This window comes from Limanda limanda, chromosome 2 (assembly GCF_963576545.1).
Source record: "Limanda limanda chromosome 2, fLimLim1.1, whole genome shotgun sequence".
NCBI classification, from domain to species: Eukaryota; Metazoa; Chordata; class Actinopteri; order Pleuronectiformes; family Pleuronectidae; genus Limanda; species Limanda limanda.
The window spans coordinates 23,023,148-23,042,728 of record NC_083637.1 but is presented as its reverse complement, the minus strand read 5'-3'; the positions used below and the strand labels follow the sequence as shown (position 1 = coordinate 23,042,728).

Here is a 19,581-nt window from a genome sequence, read left to right as displayed (position 1 = left end):
CCCACTTTCCTGTTCTCACCAACTATGTCTTTTCCCCTATCTTTTCAAATATTTTCAAATATTTTGAGCAAATCCAAGCACAAGCAGGGCTATCTGAGTATTTCAACATCTGAAAGTGAATTAAATAAGTTCTCCCCTCAAACTGAAAGACCTCGCTCTTGAGTAGATATAGCAAAAATAAAACTTTACCGACCAGTAATAATCTATTATCTTCTCTTACCAACATTGATTGCTTCATACACACTCTATATTTTAACTTATGATCTACCTTACATTCATCACAAGTACAGACTCCTTCTTGGTTTCAATTACTTGGTATAACTGCCCTCAAGATTCTTCGAAATCTTTTATTTCTAAATTTAAAAACGTATTTAATGAACTGTCTTTATTGTAATTACATTTGATTTTTTATGGATATATTTTGAGCTTATGAGTATAAAGATACTTATCTTCTATGTTTCCTGTTTTCCTTTCATCTCTCTCACACACACATTGCCCACAGGATAATAATGGTCTTTGACAGGTGGATAGGTCAACCCTCAGCCTGTGTGATAGCTTCACCGCAGGGGATCCCTGTGAAGATAGGTATTAACTCCTTCACCCACCCTGATATCAACCAAAGAATAATGCTGTGTCTTGAATGCAATTCTTCAGTCAGTGCACTCACTGACACTGTATTACACTGTGTGCACAGGCCGCTGACTGGCATACAGCATGAATTCACACAAGGTAGTGTTGTCCCAAACATGCAGTTGTGCACACCACAACTGTTTCTTGGCAAAACTTCTGCCAGCCTCCATTGGTGCTTTCCTACAATTTTCACAAATTTTAAAATACATTGTTAGCGGCTCCCTTATAATAATAATAATAATAATAATAATAATAATAATAATAATAATAATAATAATAATAATAATAATAATAATAATAATAATAACAACAACAATAATAATAATAATAACAACAACAACAATAATAATAATACGTTTTATTATTATTATATTATTATTATATAATACATATATAATACATTTGAGATAGCACACAAAATTAAAATGCAAGTCAAAGTGCTCACATAAACGCAATTAAAACATTATGATAAAACTAAATGAGACAATAAAATTGGAAATACTGTAAGGAGCAGGTTAAGTTCAAATTTGACAGGATAAAACCCCCATCAAGTAAAAGATTTAAAATTCAGCATTTTGACATTCAACAAAAAAATAACTAAGAAAGATTATATGCGTCCAAACTTCTGGAGATATAAGGATGTCTTAACTTGTCCTTGTCTGCCTGGGAGAGAAATGGTCATACTTTGGAAATATAACTTTAAATATAACTTTAAATGATTTGACATCTCTGCAGAGAAGGAAAAAAAGGCAATGACGATGTAACACTACAAGCATTTATGTATCATGATGCATCTGCCTTTCCTCCTCCGCTCTGTGTGTGTGTGTGTGTGTGTGTGTGTGTGTGTGTGTGTGTGTGTGTGTGTGTGTGTGTGTGTGTGTGTGTGTGTGTGTGTGTGTGTGTGTGTGTGTGTGTGTGCGTGCGTGCGTGCGTGCGTGCGTGTGTGTGTGTGTGTGTGTGTGTGAAAAAGAGGTAAAAATTATAGAAACACACCTTTATATGACTGACATTTAAAGAGGCACTTAATGGCTCACTCAACATTCATAATTTACAGAAATCTATGTGAAGGAGGGAACCTTTCGAAGGTTTTTATAAATATATATTCGATACCATGAACTGAATTACTTGACAATACGACAAACTGCACATAATGTACTAATTCGAATGTACAGTTCATGTTGAGTGTTAATCTTTCAGAAAAGTACAAAAGCTGTTTCTAGCACATAATGGCTCGATGTGCTGAGAGCCTTACTGGTGAGTAATCATTCAAGCCCAGTCAAACACACATCAGCCGCTCGCTGCGTCCTTTAAAAGGAATTTAAATTCAAGATTTTTATTGTTAAATGAACAGAGATAACATGAAGCAGTCACTGTCAATGAAAAACTTGGGTCACAGGCTCTCTTTAAGCAATGCACCATCTTTGAATGTAATAAGACAAAAGCAGCGGCTTCTGGGGGAACATGTTGCTTGACAGGTCCCCAATCTTTGTGTAGCAGGAACAGACCAGCCAACAACGAGAGACTTCCAGTCATTAAGGAGGTTTATGCCTTTTATTTTGTTTCTCTTGTGGGGTGAAGTGTCCGCAGACTATGATGATTGTTTTTCTCGGTGTGATACTACACTAGTGAATTGTCCATTGGGTTTTGCTCCAGCCCCCTTGTGACCCTCAAAGGATAAGGTAATGGATGGGTAAATGGATGGATGGATGGATGCATGGATGGATGGAAGAAAGAAAGAAAGAAAGAACGGAAGGAAGGAAGGAAGGAAGGAAGGAAGGAAGGAAGGAAGGAAGGAAGGAAGGAAGGAAGGAAGGAAGGAAGGAAGGAAGGAAGGAAGGAAGGAAGGAAGGAAGGAAGGAAGGAAGGAAGGAAGGAAGGAAGGAAGGAAGGAAGGAAGGAAGGAAGGAAGGAAGGAAGGAAGGAAGGAAGGAAGGAAGGAAGGAAGGAAGGAAGGAAGGAAGGAAGGAAGGAAGGAAGGAAGGAAGGAAGAATGAATAAATGGGTGAATGGGTGAATGGGTGAATGGATGGGGGGTGGATGGGTGTGTATGGGAAGACAAACTGATGATTTTCCTTATGATTTTTAACTCATATCACTAGTTTGCCACCTAAAATCGATTTCAACATTCCATAACAATTACAGTAGGTACATGATAAGACGCCCAAAGGAGTTTTGAATACTTACTTATGTACTTTTGCTTTAATTTAAAGAGGAAGTCAACAACATTATGTCCATGGACCTTGCAAGGTCCCAGCTGCCCTTTGTTGGGGAGGCCCAGCTGATAATTTCTAGATAACACTCTCATCACCGCAGAGGAAATAAACCTCGGACTGTTCATCTTCTCTCATCATCCTGTCACAACCCTCTATGTTCTCGGGTCAGGGTTGAAGTGTCCTCTGTTTGACTACAGCCAACGATCTTTATCTGTGTCATTTCCTCAATTTCTCTGTGTTCTGCTTTGCAATAAAATGCATATCACCTACTGATGTCATGCACCAAGCCTAAGGAATTTAGAAAAATACTGCAGCACCTACCTTATCTTGAATATGTGGGTATATATTTGTATTTAGATGACTTTATTCATGTATACATAGACTTCAGGCGTGTATCTTGCTTTGGCAAATAGCACCGACTGATCTCTGTAAAGCAAAGAGGAGACATTTAATGTAAATGTGAAGGTAAACAGTCAAACGGATGAATAGAAATGATGTTTGTACAGAGAAATGATGCCATAGCTGATCTGGTGTCGATGTGAGAGCGACTATAATGAAACACCCCATTATATTCTGGTTTATCTGGGCTGACTGGTTGTGATCTCGTGATACCTCATGTCGAATGTGTTTACATTGATCCAGTTGCAGACTTTTGTATGACACATATATGTCCAGTCGTCGTCACCTATGTGTTGGGTCACAAGAATAGCTACATCTGAACAGTGAACACCCTAACAAAACATACTCAGATCTATCAGGTCTGACAACGTCTTAGTTCTTCAACAGATTTGTGTTTCCTACGCTGAAGCCATTTCGTCAGCGTGCTTCTTCTCATCTTTGAAAGTGGTCGTCAGTATTACGTTTTTTTTCCTTCTGGTTATTTGAGCATTTGCTCATGAATGTGCTTGAATCCAACACGTGTAAGCTTTGAATCATGTTTCCATAATTCCATTCCTGTCCTGATATGTGTTTATCAAAACCAGTCATTCATCACAGCCCCTGGCCGCCCAGTGTTTGTACACTGTGTGTTCATTCATTATGATCTTGTTTGTTTCTACTTATATCGCAGGGCTACATCTACTGTATATATGTTGGTTCTTGTCAGAAGGGCTGGTGTGAAATACTCTAGAGAGCTATTGACTCTATTGACTCTTTGGGCATCTGCTCATTTCTGAAAGGCTCTTGTTATATCTTCATGTCAAACAATATGCATGCAATATAAACAAATGTCAATGATCATATCTCAGCTCTACACCCCTACTCAATCTGCAACACACTTGGGGACTTTCGCTACACCTGCTAGACATCAGCGCTGACAGTACTTAAAAACATGGGGATAGTGCTGCTAAAGAGATATCTTAAGTTGCATAAATTGCATTTTTCATATAGTATTCTCAGTATTACAATGCAGCGTTTACATACTCTGTTCGTTTGTGTTTATATATGCAGTTTCCAGGTGTGTCAGGGTTCATGCTTACTGAGGTTGTGGATTGAGGGGTTTCCTGCATTATTGAGGATGCTCATACTCCTCCTGCTGACATTTTCTGTGAGATATTGAGGTTTACTTTAAGGTCTACTTTCAGATTCGAACAGGAGTCAAAACGGACATCCACTGCTCAAGGCATGTATGCTCACGTGATATATGTACTCTAACCATTCGGCTACTAGGTAAGAGAAAAACTAACATTTTGTTCATATAATCACATCCCTATCTTCAGAGATGGGCAAAAATACATCCAAATGTATTTTAAAATAAAATACCAAATTCCCTATTCCCTATTCCCTATTGTAAAGTGTATCAAAATATAGCAGTAAATGATATGTACCAAAATAAACTACTGTATTTTTGTGTAATAAAATTATTTCACTTAATCAGTAACAATAATCTGGGATTGTTTACTGATAACTCTACAAAAAATTAGCCATATTTGAGCTTCTCACCCAATAGTTCACAATACATCATATTTTCTTTTAGTATTTTTGGCCAAATCGATCTTGATACATTTTTATCTACATCAACAGAGTCTTTGTCTAAATTGGTGCTGGCCTTGAAACCTTATACCTGCTTCGCCAACCTCCACCAGCTAAAGAGTTTTGGAACTTGTATTTCTATTTGTCAAAATTGGTACAGACCCCACTAGCTTTACAACTGCTGTTGTTCAACCTTTATTTAAAAGAAAAACACTGTATACCAGGATCTCTTGAACTGATTGGTCTTAATCTTTAGATCCAGATTCGGCCCAGACTGTCACACTGTTACACTGTCATGCAGCACATATGCTGTGTGGAATGATTGCACTTGCGTGGTCTGCTCCAATTTGCCACATCTCAGCTATAAATTAGGTATAGCAATACCACAGGTCAACCAAAGGGGCCAAAGGGTTCTGTTCATGGCCCAATGCTTTTATTTCTCTTTATATTTCACCCCTTGGCCCTTTGACAGTCGTGGAATTAAATTGCACTGTGCTCCCGGTCATTTTACGCTCCTAAATTCAGATAAAATACGACAAGGCTGGACAATGGCCTGGCCTGATGATGTTTGACAAAGCTAAAAATTCTGTCTTCTCTGTCTGGGGCAGATGCTGAAATCCTAATTTGCCGCTTCGTGTCATCTACACTGGATAGGTGTGATGTTTTGTTTTCTGTCACCTGCTTGTACTAACAGTCTTCTGCTAGAATTGTAACTGAATCCAGAAAGCTTGACTTAATTCCATCAATTCTAGATTGCCATCATGGGTTCTCCATCTAGGTCAGATCAGACGTTGAGGTGCGTTTAATGAAGTACAAAATCAAAAAAGGCATGTCCCTTCAAAAGGTCTGCTTTCCTTCTACTTCATGTTGAAACCTTTTCTCTTTTTACCTCAGGACAGACGGGACACAGGAATCCTGCCTGTCTGCAGAGTTAAAAGAAGTCAGCAGGCTGCAGGGTCTTTTTATAATGGGCAATCTTCCTCTTGCCCAACCTATATGCTGAAATCAGACTGTCTGTCTCTGGTAAAATATTTAAATCCAAACGTTAAACGTATATTTATATCTTAACTTTTGGTCTGTGGCCTATTTCATGAAGCCTGGTACCTGTTACCATTCTGTCTCAATGAATCCATTAAACCTAGAACGTACAGTGGTCCATGTAGTCCTTCCAGGGAGATTACTGTAAACTTCCTGAATCCAATGCATCCCTCTAATCCTCTGTTTGTTTATTCCCTCGAGCACACAAGTGTCCAGGCTGTGTGCCCATCTCTCTCACTCTCTCTCTCTCTCTCTCTCTCTATCCCCCTTCTCTTCCCCCTGTCCTCACTTTTCTCTCAGGCTTTCTGCGCGGGACCATCGGCCATCCTGGGACCACTCTCCTTCTACGGGCTGTTGGTGCCTCACTCCAGATGTTTTGGATCTGGGTCTTCCTCCTCCAGGAGTGCCTTATCCTTTTCGCTCCCTCTGTTTGTTTGCTTCTTTCTACGAGACGTGTGAACGCTGTCCTCGGTTTTGCATATTTTTTGTTGGTGTAGTCTGTGCTCCTTCCACTTCCTCATGTCTGCTGGTGGTACCTTGATGGTGTCCCACATCACATTCTTGATTAGCGTTTATAGTCTATAATTATGTAGTCTTGTTTGGGCATTTATGTCTTTATTTGATTAGACAGATTAAGCATGAAAGGGGGAGAGAGGGAGGGGGACGCACAGCAGTCTGCAAGCCAGAATCAACTAAAATCAATCACTGTAGAGGACTGAGGCCTCAGTACATGGAGTGCCAGCTCTACTAGAAGAGCAATCACTCCCATAATCCTACTATTCCGTTCAAACATCTTTAGTATGCCGGTCTATCCTGAGAATGGGATTCTTCCTCTGTTGCTTGTTTCTTCCATTTTTTCTGGTTAAAGGTTCTTTTTTTCTGTTTTCCTTGTCTGATTTGATAATCTAAGGACAGTTTGTGAAATAATCCTGCACAGAGCTGGAATCCGCTTAAGGCAAATATGTATATCTGGTACAGGGCTACATGAATATGAATAAAATTCGTTTTGGTAATGCCGTCATCTGACGGACCGCTCTGCTGGTGTTTTTAGGTCATGTAGTGGTAATAGATGCTGATGTGTGATGTGTCCAATGTGCCATGTTTGCAGAAGATAGACACTTTGCTATGTGAAGCGAGAGAGAGAGATGTTTTAAATTAAGAATGTGTGGATGAGAATGTTCTTGTGAAATTAGACCCAGTCAGTGGCGCTTTCATCAAAATCAAAATGTCAGTGTGCTCTGTGGTTCAGTTTATGACTGACAGATAGTCAATATGAGACAGGTACATACCCCTCACTCTGATTTGGCATTTGGACATATGACAATATCATGTGCCGACAAAATCAGATTCAGTAAAAAGAAAAAAAATCCTGAGATAAAACTTTCAGAATCACCAACTGCAAAGACTCTAATTCAAACGGTGGGAATACAATATATTTCCGAGGTCAATTGTTTGATTGCTGCTGCAGAGATTATATGAAGTCAGAAAATAGCCCAGGTCACTGTGTGAGGGAGAGGGACTCACATCTTTTACTTAGAGATAAAAGTAATAACAATACACCGTTCAAAATATTAATTAAAATAAATATTGAGTATTGGGTAGTTGACAAATAAGGGTGAAACAGTATTTTTTTAATAAAGTTCTAATGAGGATTACAGTTTTATGAAATTATAATGTTCAAATGCTGAATTTTTTTAAACTCCTAGTGTTCCTCGGATTTTTTGTATAATTTTATTGCGGTGTGACCGGCCGTCACACCGCAGGACATTTTCATAATTTTGAGTCATTGCTATACAAGACTGACCTTAGCTATTATGCTAACTGAAGAATAACACAGTTTAACCTTAATATGTTTAATTAAATTTAAAAAAAAAAAAAAATTGGAAATTTTTGTTTACACTTTTTTTTAAACAAATTTTTAACTACAGCCGTCACACTACAGGACATTCGAAAAATCACACATTCATTTTCTGATTGAAAGAGTGAAATTTATGAAATTAATCAGAGGTTAACAGTCACCTTTCAACATACACAGTACATTCCAACACCTGGTAGTGGAATAAACTAAGGGCCCCTATAGTTGTCCATGTAACTGCCGTTTCAAAAATCTGATTTTCCATGTCACGCCACAGGACATTATTTGTGTTACGAAAGTTATTTTGCTGTAAATACTAATATACTAGTTTTGTGCATATTAAAACCTAATATTAATAAAGTCATTATATACAATATAATGCCAAGGCAGTTATTACCTGCTCCAGATATTTCTGGTTTATTTTGTTAATATGTAAGTTTAATGCTTCAGCTATGTTACGGTCACACAGCAGGACATTTTGCGTATTCAGCTTAAAATATAATCAAAACATAACAGATATTTCATACAAAATCATAAGTTTAAAACAAAGTACCATAATATGCATCACATCCATGTGTTGTTTAAGTGGTTAAATGCATCTAAATAAACATTCACACTTAATTACATAAAAATCATGCGTCATGTCATCCACCCTATTATCAGCATCACATTCCCATGGGTGAAGTACAATCTTATCTTACTGTAAATACATGTACTTAATCTTTGTAGGAGTGCATCGTGATTCATTTGTTGATCACACACTGTATTTCAGTATCTTAATGTGCAATTATTAATAGACTTGAGAAGACACCTCGAAATTGGACTTGGTGCAGTTAGTAAAACAAGTCTGCTCTCCTTTTTATTATATCCTCACAAGATGAGACTGAAGATCCCTCGTTAATGCCTGCGTCATCATGAAGGAGTACAACAATCTCTCTCTCTCTCTCTCTCTCTCTCTCTCTCTCTCTCTCTCTCTCTCTCTCTCTCTCTCTCTCTCTCTCTCTCTCTCTGTTAACACATCATATCAAAGAAGCAGCAGGTCTGTGTGGGCAGTAGAAAGTTGAAGGAGCGTGTGGAGCTGCTCCAGAGACAATCTGCTCAGCACCACGGACAGCGAACGATTGGAAGCTCGGCCACAAGCTATTTATTGATTTCGGGGAACGAGTGAAACAATCCGATGACTGAATCTTTGGTTTCAGGGATCCAGGTTTTTTAATTTGATCACACAGACTTGGACTTCTTCACTGCCTCCCAAAGTAAGCCAGCTCGCAATCTCTGAACGTATCATTAGTGTTGTGAATACGCGATTTAAGGATGTTAACAGTCAAATCAAACCCTAATGCGTTACAGGACATATCTATAACTCAGATACTGTAACAGAACGTGCGTAAAAGCTGTGGCACAATTCCAATCAATGCCACTGTACCGCGGATAAATTGTGTGCGCTGACAGGGTCAGATGGATTGAGACAATGTTTTAGGGCTGTTTAAAACCCTGCGACCCACACAGGAGAAGTTCGCGATTCGTGGCTCAGCCAGTTTCCGTGCGTAATGACGGATACGACTCCTTGTGAAAACTCCTTCGTTAGAATGTAGGCACGTGAAGCGAAGAAGGCGACAGGTGTGTGAAGTGCCCATCTTCTTAACCGTGGTCAGAGCGCAAACTTTCATCATATGAGTCTCTTTTACGTACACACTTGAGACAATCTGTAAATCTGCTCCAATGGAAATCATTGAAACTCACAGGGTAGAGGTGAATACTTTATTTCTAAAGCCGTGACAACAGAGAGGAACAAATCTACATCTCGATTGGGCGGAAGCATTTTCCCACTTTATTTCTGAAAACCACAATGGAGACCAACTGGACTCCACTGCCACCAGACGACAACTCCTCTGCTGCGCCAAGCCCCTTCCTCTTTTCCTACCCGCGCCTCTTCAACATCTCCTCCAACCTGTCCACCCAGAGCGTCCCCTTCCAGGGCAGCAGCACCCTGGTGACTGCGGTCATCTCCCTCACCGTCTTCATGGTGGGTCTGACCGGCAACACTCTGGCCATCTACGTGGTGCTGCGCTATGCCAAGATGAAGACGGTCACCAACATCTACATCCTGAACTTGGCTGTGGCCGACGAGCTCTACATTCTCGGGCTGCCCTTCCTCACCACGCAGAACGTGCTCTCCTATTGGCCCTTTGGCTCGTTCCTGTGCCGGGTGGTCATGACCGCGGACTCCATGAACCAGTTCACGTCTATTTTCTGTCTGACGGTCATGTCCATCGATCGCTACCTGGCAGTGGTTCATCCGATCCGCAGCACCAAGTGGAGACATCCCCGCGTGGCCAAGGCGGTGAGCGCAGCTGTGTGGGCCGTGTCCTTTGTGGTGGTCCTGCCGGTGGTCATCTTCTCTGATGTCCAGGTATAAAGACCATGTTTATCTTTGTGCCAGTCCAAACTTCAGGGAGTTGTAGTCACTGCTGCTATTTTACTTATTCTGTGGATCAACACTTGGCACAACTGTACATTATCTGCACAGTAGCCATAAAGTATTTGTAATAAATCTATTTTTGCAATATTCCGTTTCCACTACAATATTACATTGCAGTTCATATCCTACCTACCCTGTGCCTTTTTGACTGCCTACTTGTATACTTACATGTTGCGTTACTTACATGTGGTGTACTTATACGTCTACTTACACCGTGGATCAGAGATTAACAGCATTTCAATCCCAGCTATGTCCTGTACATATGGCAGAATTGACGATAAGGTCGACTGCTGTCAAATTTATATTATTATACTATTCAAAGAGCCACAGCAGTGGTGCCATATGAGCAGATTTATTTTAGTGAATTAACGGCAAATTGCCTGGATTTCTATACTACTTATGGTAAAAGCATCAACATATCTTTTGTAAATTGAACTTTTTTACGCTTTAAAATTTGATAAGATTAAAAAAACTTTTTAAATCATATCTCTGCCAAAAGCAGCTGCAATGAAACATGAAATTGGAGCTGTCATACATATAGTATGACATTTGACATTTTGTGAAATACCCTTATTTGTTTTCTCATACATAATTGAAAAAGAAAGTCCACTGCCCAAGTTTGCTTAATATAAAGCCTGAAGAACAAAGTTTAGAGCACAAATATAACAATATCCACTAATCAGCATCTCTAATGCTCACTAGTTAACACATCACATTCCACCTATTCATGTTAAAATGCTGTTTTCCTTTTTGGGGTGTTTGTTGGCAGAGAAATGTAAAGTTACAGGAGGTTGCTGGTCATCCCTGAGCCAAGCTAATCTTGTCCAATGGCTGTAGCCATTGTCTTAAAAAATAATTGATGTTAAGAGACTATTGGCAAAATATTGAACAATTCTTTAAAAAAATGCTGGACCTTTTTTTCAAGACTGTTAATCTGTTGGAGGTAATTCGTTACAGAGCGTTACATCCATTTGGTCAAAGTCGTGTTTTTGTTGAAAACTGTTTTTAGCAAACAAACTTAGATGAACTGCAAGCGACGAAATAGCGAAAGAGATCATAAGTAGAGCAAAAAGGAAACTCCATATTAATAAGAATTTTGTGCCGTGTCTGCTGGATGTTTTTACAAGCAAAGGCTTACTAAGATTTTTGCAATATCATCTTGATAATGAGATATTGCGTTTTGTTTGTTGTTCGGTCCCAAGTGACTATAAATCATAAAAAGCTGGTTTGAAACATAAGAAGCATTTGTTCACATGGAAAGAATGTCATCGCTGTCTCTAATGTCCTCTGGTTTGTAAGGTTATGAATGATATTCAATGACAGGAACAGACTGAAATGCTTCACATGCAAGCTAAATAGAAACAGCATATAATTTCAGCAGAATCTATTATATGTTAATGGTAAAAGTATTTTCAGAAAGAAAACACAAAAGCTTTAGAATAGAAGGCTTTTATGAAGAGAATGGAGCTAATGGAGTCGAAGCTGCCATTGTACAGCTGAAGGACACAGGTCTGAGAGCCACACGACTGAAAGGTTGTGTTGGGTTTAAAGGGTCCTTGTTGGTTTGCAAGTTGACACACACATTCTCTCCCGGCAGTCTAAAGTGCCATGTTTACCTCTGGTATTTTATTCACTGTATGATTAAGTTGATAGGGACTGAATTTCTGTTTGCTGTAGGTTTCCCTTAATGTATTAATGTTACTCATCTTGTCAGGAAACATTTAACTCCTGCAACATGATCTGGCCCGAGCCGAAGGACGTGTGGTCGACAGCCTTTATTCTCTACACTGCCACTGTGGGCTTCTTTGGACCGTTGCTAATCATTTGCCTCTGCTACCTACTTATCATCATCAAGGTGAGTAAATGTGTGTGTGAGGCTGATTGAAAAAAGCTCATGTATAAATTCATACTGCAATCTGCATCCACATAAGGATAATTTCCTTGATCCTCCGCATCCTCTCCATTAATTTTCCATCATCATTTAAAGTCCCATTAATCATTTTCACCGCCATCATGGTAATCAGTCTATCTTTGGCACAGGTGAAGTCCTCTGGGGCCCGGGCGGGCTTTACCAAGCGGCGCCGCTCGGAGCGCAAAGTGACGCGGATGGTGGTGGTGATCGTGGTGGTGTTTGTGCTTTGCTGGCTGCCGTTCTTCATCATCAACATGGTCAACCTGGTCGTCATCATCCCGGAGTCCAGCGTCACCGCAGGCGTTTACTTCTTTGCCGTCATCTTGTCCTACGCCAACTCCTGCGCCAACCCGTTGCTCTACGGCTTCCTGTCAGACAATTTCAAACAGAGTTTCAGAAAAGTAGGTCGGACGCCTTTCTGGGATATAAAACTGGGTCCAGGGGAAAGAAATCATTCAATTTTTTTGAGAAATACATTCATTTGCTTCAATGCCAAGATTTATGGGAAGAGAATATTACACCTTGTTAAGCCTTATGAAGCCAATAGTCATTTGTGAATATGAGCTTTAATCAAAACATTTCATTGATTGATGGATTTAGTTAGATGAGCAGACTTAAATCACTCTCATCGCTTGTCATGTGTTCATTGTTCATCTGCAGTAAAGAGCCGATTAGCTTAGTTTACCGTAAAGATTGGAGACAAGCGAAAACATCTAACCTGACTTCCTCAAAGCCACGAAGGTTCTACGAGGGTTACGTACTAGATTATTTCTTGGCTGTGAGCAGAAACGTAACTGAACGTGAAGACACAATGTTAAAATCGACTGAAATTGCATTAGTTTCTTCAGGTTATATTAGAATATGGGCAAACAGTTTAGATTGTTGCTTTATTTCTTGCTTGACTGTACGTGATAAGATCCCAGTAGATATGCATATATATTGAATGTCCTTATTTTTTTTTAGAGTTTTCTGATATCTTTAAACAATATCTGTGCACTATACAAATACATTTTCCTTCTTTGAGTCAATTTATTTCAGCATCAATGCTTAGGAAAAACAAAATATTCCCTATCTGTCAGATCTCAGCTGAGAGCCGCTGATTACATTTCTAAACTCACGACTCATGGCAAAGTGTGACAATATTTCATTTCTCTGATCAGTTGATCAATAATACATCTGACAATGAGTGGAAGCAAGTAAACATGAGCTGTATGGCACAAACCTCATTCTGAACATATTAATGTTGAAAGGGAGGTTTGATTACGATCAATTTGACGTGATTCTTATCTTACAAACTTTGTCATTTTTCTGCAAGCATATAAATAAATATTATTATATTTCTATTGAAAAATGATAATGCATATGGCCCATCTCTTTTCTGGATTGCAAGACATACCTATCTTCATCTGGTTTCACATTTAGAAAAACAATGGAAAAAGGAATAAATAGATTAAAAAAGATATGATACAATATACATTATTGTCCCTTTAGGAAAATATATCTTGGAATCGGTGCTGCACAGATAAATTCCTCCACAGTTAAAGTAAAAACAATAATGACACAATGAGAGGGAACTTTTATGTGCCAGCCCTGACCGCTCTGGTTCTCTAGCCTGGTCGGTTTTATGATCGACTTGATCCCAGGGACAGCGGCTGTTGTTGTTTCCTTTACATTTCTGTTGTAGCTGGGAAACCTTTACAGATACTTGCATCTGTGGCCCTGCAGGTGCTTTGTTTGAAGAGTATGAGGTGCAAGGCAAACGGCGTAGATGATGGCGACCCCAGCGCCCCTCGCACTGAGAAAACCACTGCGCACGAATGCATCCTGCTCTCTCCCCGTAACCAGATCTACGAAGATGCCCAGACCTGCCAGGTATTTTTTATATGTGTGTGTGTGGTAAATAATAAAGAAATCTTTAAAATGATTTGTTAATATTTTTGAACACAGTATCTAATATCATATCCCTTGGCCTAGACTGTGCGCACACACACACACACACACACACACACACACACACACACACACACACACACACACACACACACACACACACACACCCTGCCGCTCTCTGCATCACCAGTGAGTGTGATGCATCATGTTGGGTAGGATGGTAAATTAACACTGCAATGGAGGCAATTATTAGGAAACACTCTGGAGGCAGGCGTGCAAGGCTATGAGATTATTAGGGGTCTCTGCGTGTGTTTTTTGTGTTTGTGTGTGTTTGTGTGTGTGTGTTTGTGTTATAAAGAGAGTTGCAGTCGGGGAATGAAAAAGCTTTGTGTCAGTCTTTGCAGCTGGGGGATTCCCAGTGTCCCATTAGGTAACTTGCACAGGAGCAATGAGGTGCATCAGACTGACAGAGCGGCCCTGATGAGACTCTACTGAGCTCCTTCAGCTGGATCAAGGTTATCAAAAGTACAACATCTTCCATAAGCCACAAAGTATAAGTGCTCAATTATTCATGTGATCGGTTACGCTCAGAAAGTAGATTTGAGTCACATCTCTTCAAGCAAGAAGAGGCAAATATTCTTCTAACTCACATGTACATCTAAAGCCTGTGTTTTACCAGTCTATCTCTCACAGGGGACAAAGTCAGTGTCACTGCAGACCAGCTCCTTGTGGAGGTGTAATGGATTCATATGCACCTTTGCTGCCAGGAAAAGGAAAAGAAAGGAACATTTAAACGGAAATAAGTAAACAGAGGCTATAAGTCAAAGTGACATTAAACCGTCTCAGACTCTCAGCTAAAGACTGAATTCCCTGGGTTTACCCGATTTCTAGTTTGTATGTTTTTATTAGTTTTTTTGTTAATTTGTACGTATTTTTCACTTTTGTGTTTTTTTTGGTGAAGCTCTTTGTAACTATTTTCTATAATAATGATAGTAATTAGCAAAAAGACTTTGGTCCTGACTGATGTGGTGCTGTGTGTGGTTACCATGGTAGCAGCAAGTATAATTAATACAACAGGTATATCAAATTGTTTGCTAAAAAGAAACAGTGAGGCTGCTGGCATCAATGAGATAAAATTAAACTGTATCTCATTCATACTGTACATGTGTACTCGGTAGTTGAACATTTATTATTCAGAATCATATCGTTCGCAGCCCAGAAGGGTTGAAAACCTTTGCTTTGAACAAACCCTAGACTTGTGCATGTGATGCAGAACTGAATTACTATAATCTCTACTTTTTGGTTAACTTTCTATTGCTTTTGATGCCCCCCTCCTCTGCTTTCAATGACTCCTCATCTTCTCCTTCTCCTTCTCTGAAGATTTCTCCTCACCCTCCAGACTGGCCTGCCTCGTACACAGCAGCAGACCTGCACCGCTCCACCCCCACCCGTCCCGCTCCCTCCTCTTGCCCCGGGATCGGGCCCACAACTGCCACCACGGTAACCTCCACCACGGCCACCCCTGCTGATCCTCCCACCGTCACCGCCATGACTACGCCTGCATTCTCTGCAACCACAGCCCCACAGCAACAGTAGCCAGTTAACCCGGATGTCAGATTTCAGGTAATAGAGAGAGTTACGGAGGGACAGCATGACATGAGACTACAGAAGCAGTCGCATCAGCTGATGAAAAAAATGGAAAACACTGACGCTCTTTCGCAGTGACTGCTTACATTTCCTAACAAACCCGAGCACACTCATTATATATCCATTGCAACGTTGATGGTCCACCTCAGTGAAAGGACCTCATGAATATTTGTTCATACCTCAATGTGTTGCTGCACCTATGTGATTCATCCAGCTGTTGATCAGGCCCGAGGTTACTTTGCACCCATCCATCTGACATAAGTGCCTTGTCGGCCACTCCCAGCAATCACCACGGCTCCTAAATGGACGCAGAAACACTGACACCTTCCTCCCCTCACTTCCTGACAGTTTGTCATGAGACATGTCAGAATGTATTTTTACTTTGAACAACCCAAAATGCCATGGTAGATAGATTTAAAGCCAGTGGAGTTATTTTCCGATTAAAATCCTTGTCCTACGACAGCTTTAACAAAACATCTTAGCACAATTGTCTGTTTCTTGCGCCCGTGCACTCACAGCTCAGCTCTGTTTGCTTTACTTGATTTATATGGGTAAATAGTGAGGAATGAACTGGACATCTGTACATCTTTGTGGAAAAAGCTGAAATCTTTCTGTATGGTGTTTGTATTTTAAAAATAGCTGGCTAGCTGTGAGTCAGCCTCTCAGTCATTGGAAATATGACTGTTTGCCTGGTCAGTGTACTTCTTCAAACATGTAGCCTGGTCACAACACACAACCTCAGACCTCTTTGTATATAGGCCTCTTTCTTTATGTCTTCATATATACGGGTGTCTGTGTGTGAGAGAATGTGTGTGCAAGTACATTTGTGGCTGTTTTGCACGTGTATTGTTATGTGTTTTCTCTCTGCAGAGACTCTGATGCTGGTAATTACAGGTTTCACAGCAACATATACTGTTGCTAATGTTATTATATGATCACCTTGTTTACTGCACAGTGGAGGCAATATATGGTCAGCCTGGCCACTCATTGCCTCAGCTGGCACAGCCTCTGTTAGCTTTGCGCTTTGAACTGTATATATCGCAGCCGGGGACTGTGTATGTATGGACGACACTTCTCCACTTCCTCACACTGTACAATAATTAAGCCAAATATCTTTGACAAAAGCGCTGCCATCTTGTGCTGGTGACGTCATTTGAAGCCAGAGTCTGTGCAGTAGCAACAGTGGATAAAGCCCTGGTATCAGAGGATCAAATTCCTGCTGACGCACTCGTATCACACCCGTGTCACACCCGTGTCACATCCGTGTCACATCTGTGTCAAACTGTCAATAATCCAATACAATTATTCTGATTCGGCTGCTACAAAGTTTACTTCGGGGACTCCAGAAGTGTTTTGTGGACTCAAACACTTCACTCACCCCTCAACAGGCATAGTGATGAGTAGATAATGGGTGAGTTTCATTTTTGGGTGAACTATCCCTTTACGCCTATATTGTTGTAGAAAAAAAATTACAATGACGTCGTAAGAAAATCTCAATGATGGATGGATATGCTTTTACTCCCACTTATCACCTGTGCAACGAAATAAAATTCATTAGTGACACGCAGCAGCTGATTAGGTTAATATAATGAGTCAAGGCAATGACTAAGCCTAATGGAATCTATCCCTGCTTGAGGAAATTTAAATTTAAAAATGCTGTTAATAGGAAAGGCTTTTTTGAGTGTAAATACAGAGCCCACGCTGCATACTTTACCACATGATAATAGTTGTTCAGATGCTTCAGTGCTGTATGTTTGTTGGAATAAAATTGTGAGATCATAAACCCAACATTTCTACTTGCTGTTGTCGCACAAACACACCCAGACACCTCTGCACTTTTTAGCCAGGCAATGAGGCAGACAGCCCCAGCTCTGTGACCTCAGAGAGGAACACTGTGGTCAGACCTTCCCTCATGCTCATATTTATAAAGACAACATCTGGTGTGCCAGCTGGAAGACCTGAAAACATGTCCCACGTTTGACACAGTCTACATCGAAATCACAAACCGTGTGATTACATAACCTCACATCTCTAACCCGCGTGTCAACAGGCCTGTCATGTCTTCGCTATATGAGGCATAAGATAGGAATTCAATTAAAGGTTCTTGAGTGTGTGACACAAATAATAAGAGGAAAACTATTGAATCTCACATATCTACACACACTATAGCTTATTATAGACACAGAAAAACACACCATAAACTCTCTGCCTGTAAAAAAAAAATCTACACCTACAGTATGTATTTTCTGAATTAATTTTTATAATCGGTAGATTATACATGAGCAACAATTTAAAGAACAGACAGTGACCGCAAGCAGTATGTTTCTCATTACATGGAGACGATATAGACTTAGACTACAGGATGAAATGATTCGATTTTAGTGGTCAGATGTGACTGTGACCTCACAAGGCGCATTGATCGAAACAACTTGAGGGAATCCTTTCACATTTGGTACAAAGATTAACCTGGACCCAAGGATTAACTGATTACATTTTGATGACCAAAAGTCAAAGGTCACAGTGACCTTATATGAAATTATGTAGATGGCAATTTACTATTACAGTATTTTTTGATATTTTTTCACAAAATAGGAATTATTGGAAGGATAGCCCCTTGAGATATCACATCCCATTTTTGAGGGGGTTCTAAATGCATAGACTGCAGCATTACTTACACTAATAATACTGACATTTTGCTCATCCTCTCCCACCCACACCCCCAGACTTTGCCTAGTGGAAAAGAAAAGTAACAAACAGGTTGTTTTGAAATATTTTTAAATGTGATGTTTGCCTATGTTGTAAATCCAATCTGAATAAAGCACCTCTGCAAGACCCTGATAAAGAAGAGTGTTTGTGTGTTAGATATCAAATAAGCAAAACCTATATAGTTAAATAGATCTGTAAACATCAAGCCTCAACCTCAAGTTATGTATAATAGCAGCTCGTAGATTCAATACAAATTACTTTACTATAGACTTAATATAAAGATGTGCGACATGTCTCCACTTTCTCACAATGTTTAGATATGAATACAAATTATCTCGGATACACGTCGTCCATCTTTATTTACAGTTTATGACCTTAAAGTTTGACTTAACATTAGTTAGTTACGCTTCTTTGCTTCTGACATTATTATAGAGGTGACAGCAGATCCAAATTACATGAAGTCTGCTCTGGGTTCAAGCAGCTGTGTGATTGTCAGGAATCAGGTAATAGAGGCTACTTCCTCTCACATCACGACAGGGAGAAAGCATCAGACAGCTGCTCCTCAGCTTGAGAGTGTGCTTCACTGCCTTCATTTCAAGTCGTGGGACAAGCCTGATTGTTATATTACTGACTCACTATTAAAAGGTCTTATTCCTCCGGTTCAGAACCTGATGAACTCTTGTTACATGTTGAAACATGGTGTTAAACTAATGTTAATCTAAAGAGAGTTCAGAAAGAGAAAAAGAGAGAAAACATTTTCCTTTTGTCCATAAATTGTCCCCAAGGACAGAGAAAGTAAATGCAGTACTGTGTCCTGTTTGTTGACCACTTATCCTTAATTCTCTGATATGTTGCTCCCAGTCCTTCCACCTTGTACCGTACAACATAAGAAGAATCAGACCATACTTGACTCACTATGTCACCCAGCTCTACAGGTCATGATTATCTCCCTTTATCCTGAATGAAAAGTTTTCAGATGATCCTGAATGCCACATCCCTTCTGGTCCCAAATCAGCCTAAAAGAGCTCATGTCAGTCTGCTGCTCATCGACCTCCGCTGACTGCGTAGTCAAACCTAAGATGCTATTGTCCAACGTGCAACTTCTGGTTCTACAGACACTAACAGCACTTGAACAAAATCGTACGAGCATATGATTCTTCCCGGCCACTGAGTTCCTCCAAGGAACATCGTCTGGCATTAACGCCCCCATGTCCCTGATGCTTGCGCTTGAAGACGG

The 19,581-nt window shown here is 40.0% G+C and overlaps 1 protein-coding gene across 1 annotated transcript; it reads left to right on the top strand.

Moving 5' to 3' along the window:
* The first annotated feature begins 9,556 nt into the window (after window positions 1–9,556).
* LOC133020748 (somatostatin-like receptor F_48D10.1) lies at window positions 9,557–15,587 on the top strand. Its single transcript, XM_061087452.1, has 5 exons — window positions 9,557–10,120; window positions 11,904–12,044; window positions 12,230–12,502; window positions 13,827–13,973; window positions 15,372–15,587. The coding sequence occupies exons 1-5, from the start codon at window positions 9,557–9,559 to the stop codon at window positions 15,585–15,587; spliced, it is 1,341 nt and encodes a 446-aa protein (XP_060943435.1).
* The last annotated feature ends 3,994 nt before the right edge of the window (window positions 15,588–19,581 follow it).

Excerpts from the sequence above, each read along its gene's own strand:
- LOC133020748 (XM_061087452.1), top strand. The coding sequence starts at position 9,557 with ATGGAGACCAACTGGACTCCACTGCCACCAGACGACAACTCCTCTGCT. Across the intron at positions 12,503-13,826 it reads TCAAACAGAGTTTCAGAAAA|GTGCTTTGTTTGAAGAGTAT; the intron begins GTAGGTCGGACG and ends GTGGCCCTGCAG. Across the intron at positions 13,974-15,371 it reads AAGATGCCCAGACCTGCCAG|ATTTCTCCTCACCCTCCAGA; the intron begins GTATTTTTTATA and ends CCTTCTCTGAAG.